The 22,889-nt window shown below is 30.4% G+C and overlaps 2 protein-coding genes across 3 annotated transcripts in view; one reads left to right on the top strand and one right to left on the bottom strand.

Annotated features, from left to right (window-relative positions):
• LOC112796628 (DNA ligase 4) overlaps window positions 1–9,496 on the top strand; it is a 20,118-nt gene extending 10,622 nt beyond the window's left edge. Inside the window, exons 17-27 of the mRNA XM_025839181.3 lie at window positions 4,352–4,447; window positions 4,526–4,574; window positions 4,672–4,759; window positions 4,855–5,052; window positions 5,507–5,632; window positions 5,804–5,903; window positions 5,989–6,094; window positions 6,867–6,997; window positions 7,103–7,264; window positions 7,563–7,718; window positions 8,554–9,496. Of these exons, the coding sequence (XP_025694966.1) occupies window positions 4,352–4,447; window positions 4,526–4,574; window positions 4,672–4,759; window positions 4,855–5,052; window positions 5,507–5,632; window positions 5,804–5,903; window positions 5,989–6,094; window positions 6,867–6,997; window positions 7,103–7,264; window positions 7,563–7,718; window positions 8,554–9,295 (1,954 nt within the window). The 3' untranslated portion in view covers window positions 9,296–9,496. The remainder of the gene's footprint in view (window positions 1–4,351; window positions 4,448–4,525; window positions 4,575–4,671; window positions 4,760–4,854; window positions 5,053–5,506; window positions 5,633–5,803; window positions 5,904–5,988; window positions 6,095–6,866; window positions 6,998–7,102; window positions 7,265–7,562; window positions 7,719–8,553) is intronic.
• Window positions 9,497–10,925: 1,429 nt separating this feature from the next.
• Window positions 10,926–21,931, bottom strand: LOC112796627 (transcription factor bHLH35). Of its 2 annotated transcripts, none has more exons than XM_025839178.2 (5): window positions 21,590–21,931; window positions 21,306–21,477; window positions 20,390–20,632; window positions 19,611–19,784; window positions 10,926–11,302 (listed from the first exon to the last, which is right to left on the bottom strand). In XM_025839178.2, the coding sequence occupies exons 1-5, from the start codon at window positions 21,661–21,663 to the stop codon at window positions 11,213–11,215; spliced, it is 753 nt and encodes a 250-aa protein (XP_025694963.1). In that variant the 5' UTR covers window positions 21,664–21,931; the 3' UTR covers window positions 10,926–11,212. The 2 variants fall into 2 exon arrangements, with proteins under 2 accessions (XP_025694963.1, XP_025694964.1); XM_025839179.2 differs by having other exon boundaries at window positions 21,306–21,468; window positions 21,590–21,869.
• Window positions 21,932–22,889: the final 958 nt, after the last annotated feature.

Raw genomic sequence — 22,889 nt, forward strand, 5'->3', positions numbered from 1 at the left:
CTTTCTGTAATTATGCAACTAATTTCTTACTTCAGGAAAATGTTCTAGTGCAAGAGAATTTATATCTAAAATGCCTTGACTTCAGATTGGCTAGATGTTGCATTTGATATCCTTTATTTTGGAGATACTAGTGTAATTCACCAAACTTTGAAGGAACGACATGAGATTCTCCGTAAAGTTGTGAGGCATTGAAGGGGCGCCTTGAAATTTTAGTACCTAATGGTGGTCTTAATAGTCATTGCTCTTCTGGTATGGAATTTTCGACTTCAACTTAATTGTCTGTGTGTCTTATAAGTTATAAGGAAATACTTTTTCCCTCTGCATCATTGGTTTACTAATTGGTTTAGTTTTTGTTATTTTCATGTTTGCAAGACCTTATAATTTTTACTCAAATTCGTTTAGATCCCTGCAGTTTAAAAATATGTAGTTGGATCTCTATAAGGAATAAAATTTTTCAATCAAGTTCCTAACCACAAGAGTCATTAGAAAAAGTATCAGATTGATCTACATAACACTAAGCCCCTTTCCCACACCCCCACCTCCCCACGTGTTCATATCCCACTTCCTTGTTATGCCCCTCCTACCCCATCTAACTGTTTCCCTATTAACACAAATGCATAGAGAGTCCCTGCCCTTTAGCTTCATCTTCACAATCCCTCTCCAACATATCTAAAAGATCCACCACAACAACCATAACAAGCTAAATTTTACAGCTTTCCCAAACACCTCACAGTTAAGCATACAAATGATAGTGATCACTGATCACATGTTCTGTGACCTCCTCGACACTGGAGATACTGTTGCAACATCATTTGATTTCAATGAATAAGTGGTTATACGTGTATGGACAAAATGAGAATGAGGATGAGAGAGAAAGTTGGAGTAACACCCACTATTGGAAAGATGATAGAACTTGTCTTAACTGGTTTGAACATGCGGGGACAAGGCTGGTAGAGCATCTAGTGAGAAAGGTGGATCAGATGGAAATAGACTAGTGATTAGAGGTAGAGTAAGACCTAAAAAGACTCTGCATGAAGTGGTCAAGTGAGATCTCTATGTGAACTATCTCACTGTGGACATGATACATGTAGGGAGCAATGACACCGATTGTTGTTGTTGGTTGTGGATTTGGAGTATTTAATCTTTTGTGAGCATCAATGTTACTACTAGCTATACACACGATTGATACTTAAATAAACTTAGTATCCATTTATCAATTGTAATTGATTCCCTGTTTATGGTTGCAATGTTTTTTTGGTACTTGGTAATTCATATAACTTTTTATACGCTTTCACTAATCAGTCCTCTTTCCCATGTTGTTTTGCAGGTGAACCATGTTGGTCATTCATTGCTCATAATGTGGACGAAGTTGAGAAATTTTTCAAAGAAACTATAGAGAACAGGTTAGCAAAATCCCTAATTCAGTTTAGCAATTTGTTTTACTCATCATAATTTTCTTGGACATTTCCAAATCAGTATGATTGAGCCATATAGGAAGTTCTGACTTTTGAAACATTTGACAATTTCTGTTTGTATATGTTTGCTTAAGATGCTAATATTTCAATATAGAAGAAAAGCCAAAAATGATTTTTCATGATGTAGCCATAAATGGACTTAAGAGAGTAGGAATTCTTCTCATTTAATTTGGGGTCTTTGCGTATATCCTCAAAAGTCCAAACTCAGCAAACCAGACTCCATTGCTGTCCTTGGAATTTTCTTTGTTAATCTCTCTTAATTCCTTTTGAATGCTAAATTGAGCAGGAAAGATCATAATGAAAATATCCTCAAATGACAGTGTTAGGCTACAAGCACTTTTACATGCTTTCTATGCTTTCTAGCATTTGTTATATAGAAAGCAATTTATGTTCTTCAACCTGATATTTTTGGGTTAAGAAAGAGTTGGTTCGTGTAATGTTCATCATTCATGCTCCTATATTTCTAATATAAATGTTCAATTCTTGTGCAATATATAGTGTGCTTGTGCATTGTATATGTTGCATCCTAATACGCTGATGGGTGTGCTATAAGCCATTTATGTGTCTTCACTTGCTGAATTTACATTTTAGGAAGGATAATACAAAACATATCTTCCATTTCTTTATTTACATATATTTTAATTTTTAATGTTCCATGTCAGTGTTTGTCTGTCTGTATTTCTGTATATCTCCCATGCACTGTATTCATCCAATATAAAGTTGAGATGAAGAATTGTGGATTTTGTGTCAAAGTTTATTATATTAAATTTGGATGATTGTTTTATTTCGGTGATTTTATTTTTAGTATATATAATATATTTATATTTATTAGAAGTGGAAAAGGAAGAAACTGTTTATACCTCTTCTAAAGAATTTTTGTTCTAATCCTTTTGTTTAGAGATGAGGGAATAGTTATCAAAGACCTCGGTTCTAAATGGAGCCTAGTGATCGAAGTGGAAAGTGGCTAAAATTGAAGCCTGAGTACATTCAAGCTGGCACTGATCTGGATGTGCTTATCATAGGTAATCATAGGTATATGATTTATGTCGTTAAGAACATATAGTTATACACACATCCCAAAGCAGCTTGTGTAACATGGTCATTTTAAATTTGGCTGTTTTGACACTTAATAGGAGGTTATTATGGCTCTGGACGACGTGGAGGGGAGGTTTGGTTTTTTCCCTAACATTTGACTTTTTGACTGATTGTTCTCTTGTTCTTTATATCACCTTGTAGAGACATGTTTTCCATTTCAGGTTGCTCAGTTCTTGGTGGGCCTTGCTGAGCGTCCATCCCCAAATACACATCCCAAGCGGTATGAATGTTACAAAGTGGAACTTCTTTGCAATGGCTGATTGCATTGGCATTGTTTTTCTAACTTCAAGATATACTATAAAGAGTACTTGAAATATTCTGCTGCGATGTGGATACTAATGATCACTTACTTGCTCAAATGGGTTAAATTTAAATTTGTATGAGATTTGATTTAGTACATACAAATATTTCTTCTGTTTTTTTCTCATGTGGAACTTTTCTGAGGGAAAATGGGTATGATTTAATTTTAGCACACACAACTCTGCATTCTTCAATGAAATAGTTAGCACACTCGATTAAAAGGTTAAAAACTGAAAGAACAAAAAAAGCAGGTGCATAAATTTGTTTATACATATGACTGAGGTCTTGTTTTCCTGCTTCCTTGCCTGTCTATATTCCACTTTTGCTGAAGGGTATTTCATTCTCTCTCTCTCTCTCTCTCTCTCTCTCTCTCTCTCTCTCTCTCTCTCTCTCTCTCTCTCTCAAGCAAATTTGCTGAATGAAAGCTGAGTTTCAGGCTGTCCTGTCTGAAAAAAAAGGATTCAAGGTTTTCTATGAAAAGTGAAAAACAATCGAGACTTTGGCCCTAACATTTATTTAATTGAGCTTGTTTGAAACATTTAAGGTCCAAAAACATTCAGCTCATGAGAGGTCTTTTATATTTATATCTGAACAATCCTTTGTTCATTTAGATCACTGTAGAAAAATACTTACCTACAGTTTATTAATCTGTTGAACGCAGTTTCAGTACTAAAAATGACACCTTTATGGGTTTAATTACTTTGTAGGTCTTTATAGTTTCATTCAATTTTTAAACAAGATCCCAATTGTCTGAACCTTTGTCATCGAGTCCCTGCCTTGTTTAACATTTTGTAATGAGGTTCTTGTTCTTATCACACTATGAAGTAAACATAATATTCAATTATTCCAAATATGTGGACTTGCAAAATAATAACATTATTTTAAAACATTTACAAAGCAGGTATTTAAGTTACTTTTAACTAAATTTGCTGCTGAAATTTTCAATATGGCAAACATTCCAAATTATATATATATATATATATATTTGAGTTCTGCTAACTGAGCTTTGGAGTGAAAGTTTTGATACTTAATTGTATCCATGTAATCCATGGGACTAACTTAAAAGTAAATAAACTATTTGATGAACCATTTCAGTCTCCTAACTTTTCATTTCTTTTCTTACTTTTGTAGAACTATGGTGCATATTTGGAGATAACTTAAGAGTTGTTTTGTTCAAATAAGTTGTTTGATGTACATAGGCATCTATGGATGGTTCTGCTAACAAGGTCCTTTATGATGCAGGTTTATCTCCTTCTGTAGAGTTGGTACTGGGCTTTCTGATGATGAGCTTGATGCGTTAGTAACAAAACTCAAACCTTACTTCCGGTGGGATTAAGTTTATTCTTTGTTATATTTTTGTGTCTTTTTTCCTTACATTGATTGAACTTTCACGCGTTGAAGATTTAAGATTTGGATGTAGTTTATCAATTCCCTTCCATTTCTCTCTAATTTTTGTTTATCTGTCTTTCTTTTTCTCTCAGAAAGTATGAATATCCGAAGAAGAGGCCGCCAAGTTTCTATCAAGTAACTAATCATTCAAAAGAAAGGCCTGATGTGTGGGTTGATAGCCCTGAAAAGTAAGTATCCTTCACCTCAATATCTGTATGTTATTTGTTTTTGAATGATGATCGAAACTTACCCTTATCTTCATGCAGATCGATTATTCTGTCCATAACCAGTGATATCCGAACTATAGAATCTGAGGTGTGTCCTTGCAAAAAATACATATATTTTTTAAAAATGCAGCGTCTAAATCTTATCCTGAGCTGTTCAACTTTAATATGAGTGGTTTTGTTTGCAGGTATTTGCTGCACCGTACAGCCTGAGGTTTCCTCGGATTGACAGGGTGAGATATGACAAAGCTTGGTACGAATGCCTTGATGTGCAATGTGAGTGAATTGAAACTTGTTTATAATATCTTCATTGATGATGTTGACATAATTTTTATCCGTTTTCTCTCCCCCCCCCCCCTTCTTTTTTGCAGCATTCATAGAACTAGTACAGTCCAGCAATGGAACTACTCAGAGGGATACAGAAACCAAGCAGGGTGGCAAATCAAATCGTATAAGGTCCTCCATAAGGGGAGAAAAGAAAAACATGTCCATTGTTCCTTCTCATTTAACTCAGACTGATGTTTCCAGTATCAAGGGAGACTCTCGTATATTTTCAAATATGATGTTTTGTATCCTACAGTCTTGCTAGCCAGCTGTCGTTTGTCCTGATAACTGACTACTAATAATTCTTCTATCTGTATATGTTTCTTTTGAAGTATCCTTTCTGTTTATATCTTCATATGTTTTATCTTGAGTTGCATCTGCTTCCATCTGTTGATTTACATTTTCAGAATTCTGCGCTCATTGAAAGATGCTGGTCAAAGAAAACAATTGCTGAAATGGCTATCCCCACAGATTTCATTGTACATTTGTTAGTAAATAGGTGCATTTTACAGAGGAAACAGGAAACTAGTTCTTTCCATTGCAAAAATATGTTATGTTAGTTTACTCCCATTTCTTCATAATTTTTGAAAAGATATTTGACAGTGCAACATAATAAGAGGAATTATTCATTATTTCAATCATCCTGACTGATTTGGAAATACATAAAAAATGGTCTTTCATTTCCCTTGACATGTTCAGACTTCGTTAATGTGCCTCCATCTCATTCTCTTGAGAGCTTGCACAAAATGATTGCAGAGAATGGGGGAGTTTTCTCAATGAACTTGAATAACTCTGTCACTCATCGTGTGGCGGCAGAGAGCAAGGGTTCTCTCTCTCTCTCTCTCTCTCTCTCTCTCTCTCTCTCTCTCTCTCTCTCTCTCTCTCTCTCTCTCTCTCTCTGCGTGCGTGTGTGTGCTTGCGTGCGCGCATGTGCACGGCCCCCATTAAGAGTATTTTTTATTGGCTGAATCAAATACCTAATGCAGTTATCTGCAGGGTTTAAATTTGAAGCTGCAAAACGTCATGGTGATATCATTCACTACAGTTGGATATTAGATTGCTGCTCACAAAAGAAGCTTGTCCCCTTACAGCCAAAGTGAGTTTCATGACTGAATATGAACTTCTTTACATCCTGTTAAGCTCTTCTGATGATACGTTGCCTTAAATATTTCCTATAAAAGGTACTTCCTCTTCCTATCTGAAGTAACAAGGAAGAAGTTACAAGAAGAAATTGACGAGTTCTCTGACTCTTACTACATGTATATTGATCTTGGAGAGTTCAAACAGGTATATGATTTCATTAGCTACTAGTTTGTTTGTTTCTTGAAAAAATTCTGACAAAACTGTGTCATTTGTCATGTGTGGAACGTAGCATAGAAGCACAAGTAGACTGTCTGGTCCTGGTATTTTGTAAAGCATAAGACTTCATAGTTTATGGTCTAAAGTTTGATAGTATAAGTCTTATTACTATAGCATAAGTTATATACTATAATCTATGAAAATTTTTATAAGGAAAAATCTTGTATGAAGTACGAATGAGGAACCACTATATCTGTCAAAATGGGCGTATACTTTTAACTTAAGTCGATTCATTCCCCCTTGATTTTATCATCTTGTGCCTGTTGCATTTTTTTCGTTCTCCCTCTTTCTTTTTAGTAAACCACTATTTTGGCCTCCAAAAGAATTGCCAAAAAGATCTGCTTATTGGAAAATTGCCAAATTTGAAAATGGAAAGATCACAATTTTCTAAGCATTCCTTTCAAAAAATTGTGTCAAAATCTGATCTCTCGAGCTTTTTCTTTTTTAGAGTAGGTCTTCCGTATTTGATGCATTTTTGTTAGATTGAATTAATCTTTTGGGGATCATTATGTCATTTCTTTGTTTTTTTTTTGGAGTCACTTTTTTTCAGAAACTGAACCTTTTGGGGAGCCACAAAATGGAGGTTCTCATGCCATAAAATGCATTGTTTTCATCAAAACAAGAAGCTCCTCAATATTTGACCATGTCAACCTATGTGATGTCTTAGTAAATAGATTAGACTTGTTTGAATCTTTTGCAGCTCTTAAACACTATTAATCGGTCAGAGGATATCAGTACTATTGATCATTACAGCAAAAAATACTGTCCAAAGGATGAGTGGTCTGTCTTTATTGGATGCTCCATATATTTCCACACTGCAATACCATCAGTGTAAGATCTAGCAATGTGAAATCAACTAATAAACATTTTCATTGGATGCTCCATTTTCACCAAGTTCGCTTAGTAGGTCTCTGGTCATTCAACATTTTTATTCAGGAAAGGGGACTGGAAAGTTCTATTGCAACTTGCTTTGAGAAGATTCAAGGTTGAAGTTCTCATGGGCGGTGGTAGAGTTACTGATAAACTTACTTGTGCAACCCATTTAGTTGTCTTGTCAGTTCCAGGATATGATGCCGAATTTGATGAGATACAGAGATGGTAAGTGATCCATCTATTGGAAACTTGCTGCAAAGTGTATCCACGATTCCTTTATAGTGCTTTGTAAATTACAGGTTACTTATGGTTAACTTCTGTTTCAATTCTTTCATATGTATTTTCTTTGTGCTACTTCTCATACTAGTTGCCTGTTTATCATACAATTTATTCCACCTTTGCTTCACAGTCCATATAAATGATAAAACTGTATGTTGTTATTGATATTCTTAGAATTCCCAAACCTCCATGCTCTCAAATTCTTTCTCCTTTTCCTTTTTGTTCGGGGACTACAACTCTGCAGTTTTACTTCAGTGGATAGGAGGTTTCTCCAGAGCAAGAGGTTGCATATAATAAAATCCCATTGGTTTGAAGATTGTCTGGACAATAACAAAAGATTACCAGAAGAAAGTTACAGCTTGAGGCCCTCTGCAATAGAAGAGTCAACATCTGAAAATGGGTAAGTTATGTGGATCCATTTGCCTTTAATGTTTGATATACCTGCACAAGTGCTGTAAGTTGTTAACTTATTGAATTCGTTTTTGTGGAGTATTTGCACCATTAAAGGGCAGGAAGTGTACTGCATAATGAAAAAGTTAACATGCTGTAGGAGCATAAATTTTTCAGTCCATTGACGGCAATGACGTTTGACGTTTAAACTTAGGACCTCATATATATTACATTATTACATAATAGGAGTAATCCGAAGGTTTGATACACATTACTGTTGTGGAGTATGCTAGGGCTAACTTTGTCAAGAATATATAAGGAAACGACGTAGAAAGATCCAGAGCTAATCCGAGACAAAGCATTGCATAGCAGCAAAGGACATCACCTGTAGGGAATGGAATAAACTTGAAAAATTGACAATATAGTAACTTGAAAAGTTTTTCAAACTTCTACACCATTATTTTGAAAATTTTGGCGGGTAAAGTTGTATATTTTGTTAGTATGAAACCATGTTTGATAATCGTCTTAGCTTGAGATGAACTAATCTGTTGACAGTTAATGACATCTCCTTTCGTTAGAATTTGTTGGAGATAAGTTTTGTTAAGGTTTTGTCTGATATGCTTATGTTTAGTAAATTTTGTAGCCTGTTTTCTCCTCATTCTAATTCTGTCTCTACTAACAACACTGATGATGGTTGCCCTTGATATTTGAAATGATATACAACCAAAAAATGTAAAATTCAATTTTTGGTTTTGGTCAAGTAGAGATGGCCTTACGGTTAATTTGCACTAGTGTTCCAATGTACCTTTTCCTTTTATGTGATGGTTCCTTACTCTCTGTTTTAGTGAAAATGACATCTTAGAGGCTCACTTTGGTGGAGACAATGTACAAGACCAGAATGTACCCTCTGAAAAGGAAAATAGACAGAGAAGTGCAAAAGCTGCTCATGAACACAGTTTGGCCACGGTGTCCCATGAGAATGTTGGCCCAAGGAAGAGAGGAAGACCTGCAGGGAGAGGTGTTAAAAATGTTAAGATGGCTGGCAACAAAGCCCAAAGAGCACGGCCACGCACTGTGAGAAAGCGTGCAAAAATAAGCGAGTATGAATCGGACAAAAGTGATTCTCATGACAATGAACCAGAAGAGCAGGAGGATGACACCGGAGAAGCAAGTTTTGATATTTACAATAGACATTTGGAACCTCAGGAGGTCGAGCAACAGGCCAATGTCCAAGTTGCTGAAACAGAAGAAAGTTCTGAACCAAACAGGGCAGTGCATGATTTGAGGAATAGTAGTGAGAGTGAAAGAATGTATGTTCCAGAAATAAAAATGGCAGATAGGACCAATGACCAAAACAGTGAATTGGCTAAAGAAATTGAAAATCGGGCTGATCCCATGTTATTTGACAAGATTCCGAGCCTTGCTACCGCCAAGAAAGTTGAGGACACTAAGCATTGTGATCTAAAAGAAGAGAGGCCAGCAGCAGCAGCAGAAAGCAGTAGCACCAATACTGCAGAACCTACAATCACTAAGAAAAAGAAAGTTAGCTACAAGGACGTTGCCAATGACCTGCTCAAAGATTGGTAGATAGGGCAGCGCCTCTATCATTCTGTATATGTATATATTAATTGAATTAAATTAATATGTATGAGCCACAAGTTTCATTGTCGATTCAGTTTGTTCAAATCTTGGATAGTTGACAGTGGAATTGTCTCTGGAAGAGTGGTTATTTTGTAAAAGTTATGATTTTGATGTCCAGTTATAAGAGTTCCCATGTGTTAATCCAAATTTTCTACACCAATGCTCTCCTGAAAATTGAGAAGTTTTCTGCATATCCGTACGAAAAATTGGCCTTTTCATGTATTTTTGTGTGGAAAAATTCAACGTAATTAACACGGCAAAACTTTCATGCTGAATCATAGACGTCTAATGATTTTTTGTTTCTTTAAATTTTTTCATGGGCTTATATCCGAAGCATGTATGAATAGTTAAATTTCTGCTTGCTGTTTGGTAAAGGTTGTACTCTGGATACAAGAGATTTTGCAGAAGATGAATGCACTTATTTCCAACATGGGTATCTTGAAATATTCTGTTGGATGTTCTCTTAATCAAAATTGTTGTAGAATTGATTGTCGAACACAACTAGAGTCATGCACATTATGTGTTGAACACTTGGTTTCCATTTTGGATCTTTTAACGAGTGCAAATAAAGCAACAGGGAATGGAGAGATGAGAGCCATCAAAGGTGTTATTTCTTTTTTAACTAAGACTTATAGAGAATGAAGGCACTAAATATTATTTTCTAGCACTTAATTATTTAATTAACTTCTAGAATTTTCTTAGTAAATATGTAGACATTTGTTTTTACCAACTAATCTCATGACAAGCCTAGACATTTTTTTGGCTAGTGCTTCTAAGATTTTATTATTGCTTCCAATGCTGCCACTAGATCTCTCTATAATTAGTATTGATACTTTTTTTTTTTGGTTTCCCACGGTATTCTCCAACTCGGCAGGCTAAGGACTAATCCGCCATAGTACTGAGCTCCATTTAAGGGTTTGCCGCTGGCCAATGGGTTGCTGCATGCACAAGGCGGGATTCGAACTCCCGACACTTGCTTAAGCGGACTAGTGAACTAACCACTAGACCAACCCAACTTGGTTATTAGTATTGATACTTTACCACTAGGATTTGTCAATCATAAAAAATGCTAGTGTATTGTCCATTGAATGATATCATATTCTGAGAATACCAAATTCCAAACAAAATACACCAAATAAAGTGCATCAATGTTGGATCCCATTTTTCCAATGGGATCATGTTAAGAACAATAGCAGGGTCCTCAATATTGGCTAACTGGCTATTGTTCAATGTTTGAGAAAGGCCACTTCTCCAATGTAAATATTCTTCTTTGTTGTAGAGTAGATTACTGTTTCTTTTTTATTTTTTTAAACCTTGATTGCAACTTGTAAGGTGCTTTCGGTAAGTTTTGATCCTTACACAACTTTTTTTTTTTTCTAATAACGTTAAAAGTTTTCTTAAGAGAAAAAATTAAATAAATTTATCATTAATCATTATCAAGATTGCTATATATATATATATATATATATATATATATATATATTACCCTTAACTCAGTTACTTTCCTATCTGTAGAAAATTTTAACTCATTCTTACATGTTAAGAAACTTTTTTATTACCAAATTTATTAATTATCTTTAGTGATAAAGCTTAATTTAATAATAATAGAGGCAAGAATACACCTTGTAATTTGTTGGACACAGAAAGCACTTTATGAGAAAACTTGCTCAACTTACCCACAAAACAAAGGTGAAGACTTAATCACACTATTCACTAGTGATGAGAAGATTTGAGTGGGAACAACAAAGAGGGATAAGGAAAATACCACCCAAATAGCACTCATTTGAACCTTGTATTGTACCCAACACTCACCACTGACCCAAAAGTTGGAACTTCCAATTAATAATATAATTATATTCTTCATCAAATGCTCATTGGACTTAGAGGGTCATTAAGAGCTGCAATTGCTGTTTGGATCTTTATCTGCAAAAGATCTTTTTCTTCTTCATCTGCCTGAAAAAACACAACAAATTTGTGCTTAAATCACCAAAGTTGTAGAAAGTTAATACTTAGTACTAATGATATGCCTAGAATGAAATGAATATTAGATTAATTTGGAGTACTAGAAAAAAAAAATTTTTTTGTTACAAATTTATCCTAAAAGTATCATTTGAATTTCATTTTTGTTAATATTTTGTGAGAATTTATAAAATGAAATGAATTTTTATATACCATAAGCTTGTTAAATTCTTCTTTTAAGCTATTATTATTTATTAGAATTTAGAATAATGCTACACATCTAAGAGTTTTTGTTAATCAAGTTCAACTAAATTGATCTAACATCAACAAAAATTAGTTATGGATAACATTACTCCAAATCTTATTATTTAACTTAGTTGAACTTAATTCCTAAAAAAATTTAGATATGTAACATTACTCTTATTATTATTATTATTATTATTATTATTATTATTATTATTATTATTTATTCATCTTTTTTTAAAGGACTATTTAATGAATGATTTAATCTTTAAATTGGAAAATCTATGTTTACATCATGAAAAGATACTCCTTGTTACTAATTAATCTCTGATTAAGACACTTCTATCCATCCATTTATTAAACCCCTTTCTTGGGCTCCGGTAGAAAAAAAAATTGATATTTGATGTGACTACCACCCAATTGAAATAATACATGTTTTGACTTTTCACTTAACTTAAATTAAAGATATAATTTTGTGGATTTTTTTTTGGAAAATTAAATAATAGAATCATCTTAGAATACACTTTGAATTTGAAAGTTTAAAAATAATATTTATACAATAAAATTATCTACTAAAATTAACCATCATATATTTTTATAAAAATATATATAATTTAATTTATTTTTAATATATATTTTATATTTTAATATATATTTTATATTAATAAATATACAACTAACATAGTTATAAAATTTTATGATTCAAGATCACGTCTGCACACACATACATATAATCTGTTGAAGATTTTATTGAACAGATAAATCAATTAAAATAATTCTTAATCAAGACATGGCCATGCCAACTTCGATATTCTAACAAAAAAAAAAATCAACCTCACAACTACTATATCAGTGTTTGAAAAGTAACAATTCCAATGCTACTTTAAAGTTATGAAAATAATTTTTTTATTAAAAAATTAATGCTATGAGATTAATTTGATGTCTCAACTGCGTAAAAAATTTTACACAAATATTTAATTAATTTATATGTTTAAATAATTTTTAAATTAAAACCTTTAAAAATTATTTACTTTAGATAATGTGATAATATAATATTAAATATATGTATAAAACTCATTTATACTGAGTAAATAAAAATTAAGTTTATATTTTAGTAACCATCATTAATTCATTATGCTTAAACAACTTTTGAACTTTTGTGATAAAATCATCAAAAATAAATAACAGCTCACCTCACACCACAAATACAAAGGCACTAAAGTAGTAATGTAAATAAAATAAGTGATTTTAAAAAAAAATGCACCAAGAAAAGAAAACTTATCCAAATGAAAAGTTCAAGAAAAGAGTAATAGTTATTTTCCATTTAAACACAAATTATAATTTGAAAATTTAGTTTGGTAAAATTTTTATTTTTCAAAGATAGTTTATAAAAATTAATTTTTAAAAATAATTTTTTAAAAATAGTAACATTTATATTTAATAAATTAAATTAAAAATATATTTTAATAAGCACAAGTAATAATAAGTATATTTAATAAAATAATTTTTAAAATTTAAAAAAATCATAATAGACATTAATGTAAGAACTAAATTTAAATATTAATTAATATATGTAATTACATTAAATTTTTTAATTTTAATAAGCACATGCTAACTTTAAAAAACTTTTCTTAAATACTTTTAAAAACTATAGACACAAGTATATGAAAATTTTAATTTACCAAATACAAAACAAAATACTTATAACACCTCTTCAAAAAATTTTAGTAAACCAAACCTTATTACAACAATCAATAATTAAGCAATAGTTCCTGGAATATCCCGATACCTACACATAATATTTCAAAGGACACTCCTTAAGACGGTTAAAACAAACTTTTTATATTAAACATCATTAAAAATTATAAAATACTATAGTTCCAATAAAAGTATTTCTAGTCTTATATATATGATTAACAATCCCCACTACTTTTGGTTAACAATAACAATAAAAATTTTATTTTGATTTACCGTAAGTATAAAGTAACTTATATATATATATATATATATATATATATATATATATATATATATATATATATATATATATATTTCCCGGATTTTTCTTTTACTTCCTACATTCTTTTTTGTCTAAACTAGTTTATTTTAGGTTAATTAGTTACTGTGTAGATTTTTATAATTTTCGAACATTTTTAATCAGATTCCTACTAGCAGTTGTCCATTAAAAATGACATATTAGAATATCCTACTTTTAAAAAAAATGTAACATTTTTATCTAATATATATATATATATATATATATATATATATAAACTTAATTACATTTATAAAACTTTTTCTACATACATAGATATCTATAATTATCCTTTAATTTCTTATTTAATGTATCTTCAAAATACCCTTAAAAAAGGGCTAATTTTCTTGAATATTGAAAAAATGTTGGTGTAATATTTAATTATTGAATTTTATAGTGTTTTTTAAAATTGTAGGAATAAGACAATACGTCCCCTTTATTATATATTTTAAAATATACAATACAAAAAGACGTATTGTCAATACAAAAGAGACGTATTATCTTACTTCCATAATTTTAAAAAATACCATAAAATTTAATAATTAAGTATTACACGAATATTTTTTCAATATACGGAAAGATAAAGTCAAGAAAAGCGCGAGAGAAATCTTTTTATTTTATTTATTTATTATTTTTTTTCTGTGTTGTTTCCACAACCTATAGCAGTATAGCACTATAGCTACTAGCCAGTGGGGGTCTCATCTATATATTAAAGGCCACTACATACAAAACACGACCAAATTTCTCATCAATAGCTTTGCCGAAATCAACAACCAAATTCCCTCATACGAATGTGTCGTTTTCTGTTTTGTATCCTTTGAATGAATACTTGACTTTTCCATTATAAAATATCAAAACACGTTGATGTGTTTGTTAAGATAATAAGAAAATTCCCTGTTTGGCCGTGACGCTATTGCTAAGTGCTAAACCTACTGAGGAGCACTCTAATTAATTATACTCTAAACGACAAAAAACAATGGTGTCACAACCAATTGTGATCAGTGCAAAATAATATTTGATACACTTCTACATATATAATCTTTATTTTCATAATGTTATTTTCAAATAATTTTGTTAATAAAAATAATGTAACAAAAATTTTCAAGTTTAATTTTTATGCATCATCGATATTTAAAAAAAAATCTTACGTACCAAAAAATGTAAAATTTGATATCTAATTAATAACAGGTTTAATTTTTTTGGGAAATAGGGAACTAATAGAATATTTGTACAATGAAAATTTAGGAAATATTAGAGATATAACCATTAGTGTTACATTTTCCCATCAGCGTAAGCTTCTGGGATGAGTAGTTTTATGACATAAGATATTTATTATCTCTAGTACCCGAATGATTATTCTGGATATTATGGGTAATGTTCATTTTGTAACTCATATAGTCTATTAGTGTTACCTTTTCGATCAGCGTAAGTTCTTGAGATGAGTGGTATCATGACATGGCATCAGAGTTCTAGATCCGAAAACTCAAGAGTTCAATTCTTGATGAACTCCAAAATCTTAGTATCCGGATGATTATTCTAGATATTATGGGCGATGCTCATTTTGTACATGAAAATTAAACTCATGTTGTAATGCGTAAAAATTAAATTATACTTTAACTGGACCGCTTATATTATATTTTATACGACACAAAACAATTTATTTTCTCGATAATTAACGTGGCCATGTGACTACGTGAGTGATGAATCTTCCTTCGTGGAAGGTTCTCAAAATACTGAAAATACAACTATGTATATTTTGGTAAAGAAAGAACGGGGAAAAAATTGAGAAGAACGTGCGTGAAAGGGAAACGACCGCATGGGTCAGAAACACGCTGAAGAAAGAAAAAAACAAGAATGAGAAACACGTTTCCAAATCTAGTTTGGCCGTTATTATTCTTTCTTACAACAACCTACGTTTATGTTCTTTTGTTTTTCTTTATTTAGAGTTTTCCTTTGTCCTCTTTGGTGCCACAAGCTGATTAAGGTTGTAGCCATGTATGTATAAAGTACAATTTTGGTCTAGCAAAATGGGCCTTTTTTTTTATTAAATTTTGATAGAAATGTTATTTGAATTGTTCTCTATTAAAAATAACTTTTTGTTGGATTGTGTTTTGTGTATATGAAAAAATTTGACGGAAAAGAGAAAGTTAAATTTAATTTGTGTACGCTACTATCTAAAGAGAATAGATTAGTGTTTAAAGATTGACATGCATGTTTGACTTATCCAACTTATCCCATCTATCTTTTAACTGGAAAAAAAAAACTTTGAAGGGGGATTTTAGCCTTTTAGGATTTGAAGATGATTATGAAATTACGACGAATCTACAATCATGCGTTTCGGAAAAAAATAGAAAGTGTAACACTGTTCTCTAAAAATTAATTTGCTATTAAAGATAAAAAAACAAATAAAAACAAATTTTAAACCCTAATTCATAAATTTTATATCTTAAATCTGAATTAATGATATAAAATATAATATATAAAAAATTAAAATTTATTTAATTAACAAAAATTTATAGCACTCCTTACTTAATAATGAACTTGCATTGACACATATACATAACACGACATAAAAGTAAATACACGACTTTTAAATTTTTATAAGACATATATATATATAATTGTTTTTAATATTTTTATAATTATATAAAAGATTTAAATAATATTTTGTTTTAATAAATAATAATATATTACATTTTAAAATTCATTTCAAGAATATAGTTAATTAAAAATAAGATAAAACACACTCACACGTAATTGTATAATTGTATTTAGATGCGTTCAAACATATTAAAAAAATATTTTTTTATATTTTATTAAGATATGTTTAGACATAGAAAATAACAACTCAGTGAAGTATCAACACATCATAGATAATGAAGCTAAAATTACATTGGATTTGGTTTTTCTAGGTGATTTGCTATGATTTACATTGTAAGGAGGAGGGACGATTTTGGTCCCTAAGGTATAGGTCGAAAAATTTTTTCGTTCTAACTTTTTTTTGCACACAAAATCATCTCTAAAATTTAACTTAGTTTTAAAATCATTCTTTTTACTTAAATTTTAAATTTTATTACCAAATTACCTCTAAAAAAATAAAAAAATAAAAAAAAGAAACAGAATGGATGAGAGGGAGAATGGAATCACGCGAGGGGGAAGAGAGAAGAAGGAGAGAGAAGGGAAGAAGAGGGGAAAGAAAGGAGGAGGGGGAAAAGGGAGACGGCGCCAGGCGAGGCTTGGAGCCGCTATTGCCGTAGGGAATCAGAACCAGAGGGGGAGAGAGCTCGCAAGGGAGAGAGGAGATACGAGCCTTGCTGCACGCCTTGCCGTCGTCGAAGAGTTCGTGAAGAGAGAGAGAGAGAGAGAGAGAGAGAGAGAGAGAGAGAGAGAAAATGCACAGCTAGGGAGAGTGCCGCCGTCATGCTCTACCATTATTGCCGCTGCCGCACTGTCGCCAATGCTACTGACATCGCTGCTGGTTCTCCCTAGGGTTTCGATTCTGTTTCTAATTTGTTTTGCTTCTGCTTTTAATTTCTTCTTCTTTTGATTTGATCTTCTGTTTCTGTTTCTTGTGCAGTTGTGCTTATGATTTCGATTCTAATTTTATTGTTCGTGTGCTTCTGATTTTAATTCTGATTTTATTGTTCTTGTGCTCCAGATTCGGATTCTGTTTCTTTGATTTCATTGTTGTTGCACTTCTAGTTTTATTGTTTTTCTAATTTTTTGTGTTTTGATTCTTTGATATTTGAGATACGATTTTTTTTTTACTTCTATTTATGCTTCTATTTTTTATTCTATTTTTTATGTTTATTACGTTAGTTTTGCTTCTGATTTTATTGTTGCTGCTGATGTTGTGATGAAGAAGAAGAAAAGGAAGAGATGCTCTTGTGATGGAGAAGAATAGAAACCGGGTATTTTGATGAAAAAGGAGAAGGATATTTTGGTTCGAAAGACGGTTTTAAAACTAAGTTAAACCTTACAAACGATTTTGTGTGCAAAAAATGTTAGGAACAAAAATTTTTTTCGATTTATACCTTAAGGACTAAAATCATACTTAACTCTAAGGAATAGCATTTATGAAAAGGGAAAAAAAGAGTTTACAGAGTTTGTTAGACGACTTCTCTATTTTTATGAAAAAAAAAACTTCAATTCCTCTCACTACTCTATTACTATTTTAAACTTCATGTTAAATAATTACTTGATTTCATTTATGTTAAATGAATTATGCTACGTGTATACTAAAATCAGTCACCAAAGTCAGCTATCAGTATAAAATACATACTGAAACACAAATACACATTGAAAATAAACTAAACTACATATATATTTATAAACAAATATATTGGTGACTGATTTTAGTAGCTGATTTTAGTGTACAAATAACATTTTTGATGTTAAAATATTCTTGACTTAGTCTTTTTATTTTTTATTTTTTAAAATAAATTTCTATTTCTTTTCCCCTCAAAAATATGAACACAACTTTAAACTTTCAAATTAGTCAAGCAAGGAACGGTCAACTAATGACGTTTTACGAAGAAAACTTTTATTTTAAATCCAAAATTTAAGTAATTTTAATTCATGAAAAAACATGAAGAAAAAAAAAAGAAAAGAACAACTTAATTATTCAACGAATAAAATAAATAATAATCCTAGATACACGGTATCCTAATTCCTAATATACGAAAGATATAAATTGGGTCCATATATTCTTCATATGAGGACAAGAAACATGAATATAACTAATTTTCTAATTTGCCATAAGATCATTAAGATAAAAATATAGCATACTAAGAGGGATATGTTTTTAATTTTTACTTTGTATTGACGTGAAATGACAGAAGGAGTCTAGAGGAGTGACTAAAAACCAACAAAGCCTATTCTAGTTATTAATATATCTTATCTCTGATCTCTAGAAAAAAGGACCTAATTATAATTAATTAGTAGCTTATAATAGCTTCATAAACATGTCACGAATGATGTAGAAATTTAGAATCTCCATTTGTTTGAACTTGAGAGTATTATATTCATTCATAGAGCGTCTTTTACTTCAATTAGATTTCCTATGGTTTAACATTTTGTGTAGGGTAGTTAACGGGAGGGAAAGAAAAAAAGGAGAGTAAAGATGGCACACTTCATAATTTTATGAAAAGTGGAAAGGTTCATGTTCCTTTAAATTTCAATCTCTTGGTGTTATTGGAGGGGATCAAACTCTAAATTTTCATTGATTACCTTTAACCGGACATAATGGACTACAACCCTCATGATGATTGTCCTTAAAAATTTAATATTCACTCACTTATATATATGGGTGTTCCACACTTCCACTTTTGCTAAAGTGCTCTATTAGTTTTTCAAGCATGTAGGCCCCTTATTCTAGCTGTAATTTGCTATTTTTTTATTATTTTCTTAGAGTAAATTATACCATTGTTATCTTGTAAAATCAGGTGATATTCCACTTAACATGTACTAATATTTTAGGTTGATATGTGTGTTTAAAAAAATATTAACATATTTAATAAAAAATAAAGACACTATCTTATTAAATGTCATATATATCACTTAAAAGATAACTATATTAGTATATCTTTCAAATCAAAGAGAGTAGTCATCGAACAAAAATATAAGTTCAGCTATTTTATATCTTAAGACACATTTTAACAATATAATAATAATTTTTCTAAAAAATTTACATATTCAAAAAAATATACTTTTAATAATTTTTAGTAAAATATCTTTTACACTGTTTTTAAAATATGCCCCTAACCCTAAAATCTTTGTTATATGTAATACAGGGCGTATTTAATATTATACTTAGCAGTTGATGGTATAAATAAAGTTTGAAGCGCTTATTACTTAGGGAGGAAAAAAATTTAAAAATAAATGCTAAGCGGTCTGTACCTAACAAAGCTATAACTGAATGGGAATAAAGGAAGAGAAGGCAGGGATATTAAATAGTAGTATAGTATATGGTAAAGGTGAAATTAATTAATTATAATTAAAGGGAAAAAGGAAAGAGTGACCTACCTCAATGAAGACTGTCTTCAAAAGCCTGGCAGAGGAAAGGGAAGTGATATTGGCGGTGATGATCTTCAGTTTCAATGACTCAAAAATTTCACACAGTTTCACCATTGTATCTGTCCTTTTACTGCATGTCAAGCTTACCACTATTGTCTTCTCTCCCATGTATGTTACTCTCAGCTGCATAGAAAATTCACCACAAAATTCTCTAAATAAACTTCTTTTCATTTTTTTAATTTCCAGTTAATTGTGTAGAAATAAATTTGCAAATAAATGAATAAATAAATAAAATCTACTACTCTGATAAAATCACCAAGTTTTATTAATAAAAATTAGGAAAAGATTTCATTTTTCTAACATACTTGTAAAACACTGCGTCTTTGTCAAATTAATAACAATTTTTTAAAAGTTTTATGCTGGTTTTATCGTTTTTAGTCTATATTTATCAGTACTTAAATTTCTCCGTGCACTTTTTTATAATTTATCCTAATTAAACGAGCGCATAGGACTCATTTTTTCCTATATTTCTTATATTTTTCATGTATTTAATACTTTTATAATTTTAAGAAAAGAGATTTAGTAAAATTTGAGTGTCGCTATCAAATGGATATATGAAATAAAAAAACAAAAACAAAAACAATCTTTTTATCAATAATTAAGCTACTATAATAAAAATAGTTATATCCACATCAAATATAGTATCGGCAAATGTGTCCACCAAATTAAAATAAAATTAACAGTATCAATAATACAAGAGAGAGAAACTAGGAAATGAAAGAGAGTACCTCTAGTATATGAATAGGGGAGTTTCTAGAATTGAGAGAATCATAAAGCTCATCTGTTCTCTTCTTCTTGGACCTCAACAACACTGGAAGCTCCTGATGCTCAAATTCATAGCTGTTAGGGTTCTTCTTCTCCACCATCATACCACTCTCAAGCTCAACTATCTCTGATTGAATTATCCTCTCTTGTTCTTGCAACTTTTGTATGTACTCAATTGCATCCTTTATTATTGAAGCCTTATCCATCTGCACCAATATACAATCATTTAAGTTCGAGTAAATGTCATTATTTGCTTTTTAATCGCTTTCCAATTGTCTAATTAATTGGCTAAAGTTAAGAATTTTAGAATTGTAGAAAGATATATATTTTGCTTTTTGAACAAATAGTCAGAAATCATATAAGATAATTTTTCTTTAATTTCAAATAATCAATAATCTTTTTTATTTTATGTAAAATAACAATAATTGTTGTATCATAAGTAACATTTTATAATAGGTCAAAAGATATAAAATCTGGATCAACAATAATAAAATTAAGATGATGACAATAACATTATTACATAAATAATCCTAACTACTACAGATACTGCCGCTGGTGTAACCCATTCAATCAAATATAAATAGAATAAATAAAAAAAAGTGGGCACACCAAATGTGCGGTACAAATTAATAATAAAAAATTAATTAAAAATATATAAAAAAAACTATTAAAATTTATTATTTTTAATTATTAATATTTAAAAATATAAAATAAAATATATTATTAAATTCCTATATTAAAAAAAATCATACTAAAAATTAAATTAATAACTACATAATAATTAAAAATAATAAATTCTCATAGTTTCTTAGTAACTTTTATTAATTAATAGTTAATTAATTAATGAAGCAGGAAAAGAAGTGGTGCTTGTTTAATTACCTTGCTGATGTTGGGGACCACTGATCGAAGAGCAAAAAGCCTTTCATTGAGCTTCTTCCTTCTATTCCTCTCCGACACAATATTCTTCGACGCCGCCGACGAAGCCGCACCGTCCGGCGAGCTCGAATCGTAGTAGCCTGACAACGCCTCATCCAAACCCCAGCTGCCATGGCTAATCAATGTCAATTAATTAATTTTCATCTTAATTATCAATTAAGACAACATATATAGAGAGGCGTTAATTAATTCAATTAAGTTGGAGAGGGAGAGAAATTGTGACTTACTTGTCGAGTTCTTGGGTTTGGAGGAACATGCTGGTCTCCCAATAACGATGGTACTCATCACCAATATTCTCCATTAGAGAGAGAAAGTGAAAGAGGAAGAGGAACAAGAAGAGGAATCTTTAGACAGAGTAGTAAAGGGTTTCTACAATATACCAATCTTGTTTAATTTGTGTCTTTTTTTTTGGTGTGACTTATGATTTGTGAATTTGACTTGTGAGTTAGGAATATATAATAGGCATTAGGCAACTTATTATTCCATATATATAGAAAGAAGGATCAGGGGTTGATAAGTGGAGTAAGGGATGAAATTTAATCACGTGCTCCAAGATAAATTAATGGCATAGTCTATCTCGGGCTAATTTTTTTTTGTTATAAAAGTAGAAGTGGTGATATACCTTAACATTATAATTTTTGATATTTTTTAAAATTATGAAAGTACATAAATCGGATGGTCTGATTTATGTACTTCAAATTTTTTAATTTTTTTTACCACAAATCGGACCGTCCGATTTGTGTACTGTCACAAATCGGACGGTCCGATTTCTGTACCTCAAATTTTTTAATTTTTTTTACCACAAATCGGATGGTCCGATTTTTGTATCTCTACAAATCGGACGGTCCGATTTGTGTATCTCTAGAAATCGAACGGTCCGATTTCTGTACTTCTAATAAATCGAATGGTCTGATTTCTGCTTTTCTTGTTAAACGATTCCACATTTGAATATAATATCCCAACAATCCACATTTAAAAAAAAAACACCACTACCACTATAATATTAAAAATAAAAAATTCTCTATCTTGTCCGTATTATATATATTTCTTAGTCCTTTCGTTTTTTTACGGTGATTATACATAAAAATTTTTTATGTAATGATAAATATTAAAAATTATTAGATAATTTATTATTCTTAATTAACTATTTTAATATAATATGTGTTAATGTTATTATTTGTATGTAAAAATAATTTTATGTGATTAATATTTTTTATTTATCATTTTTGTGAAATAAAAACTATTAAAAAGATCTTAGTGATAAAAATAATCTGAAGTGAGTTATTATTAAATAATATTTAATTAAGAATGTAATTTATAGTTTGACGTTGAATTTAAATAAGAAGAATGTTAAATAATTATCAAAATTTATTGTTTTTGGTTATTAATTAAATATTAATATTTAAAAGTATAAAATAAATATATTGATGAATTATTAAATTAAAAAAATAATTTAAAAAAATTAAATTAATAATTAAATAATAATTAAAAATAATAAATTTCAATAATTTTTAAATAAAAATAATA

Source organism: Arachis hypogaea, chromosome 4, assembly GCF_003086295.3.
Source record: "Arachis hypogaea cultivar Tifrunner chromosome 4, arahy.Tifrunner.gnm2.J5K5, whole genome shotgun sequence".
Classification (NCBI taxonomy): domain Eukaryota; kingdom Viridiplantae; phylum Streptophyta; class Magnoliopsida; order Fabales; family Fabaceae; genus Arachis; species Arachis hypogaea.

Excerpts from the sequence above, each read along its gene's own strand:
- LOC112796627 (XM_025839178.2), bottom strand. The coding sequence starts at position 21,663 with ATGGAGAATATTGGTGATGAGTACCATCGTTATTGGGAGACCAGCATG. Across the intron at positions 21,478-21,589 it reads CAAACCCAAGAACTCGACAA|CCATGGCAGCTGGGGTTTGG; the intron begins GTAAGTCACAAT and ends GACATTGATTAG. Across the intron at positions 19,785-20,389 it reads CCCCTATTCATATACTAGAG|CTGAGAGTAACATACATGGG; the intron begins GTACTCTCTTTC and ends TTTTCTATGCAG.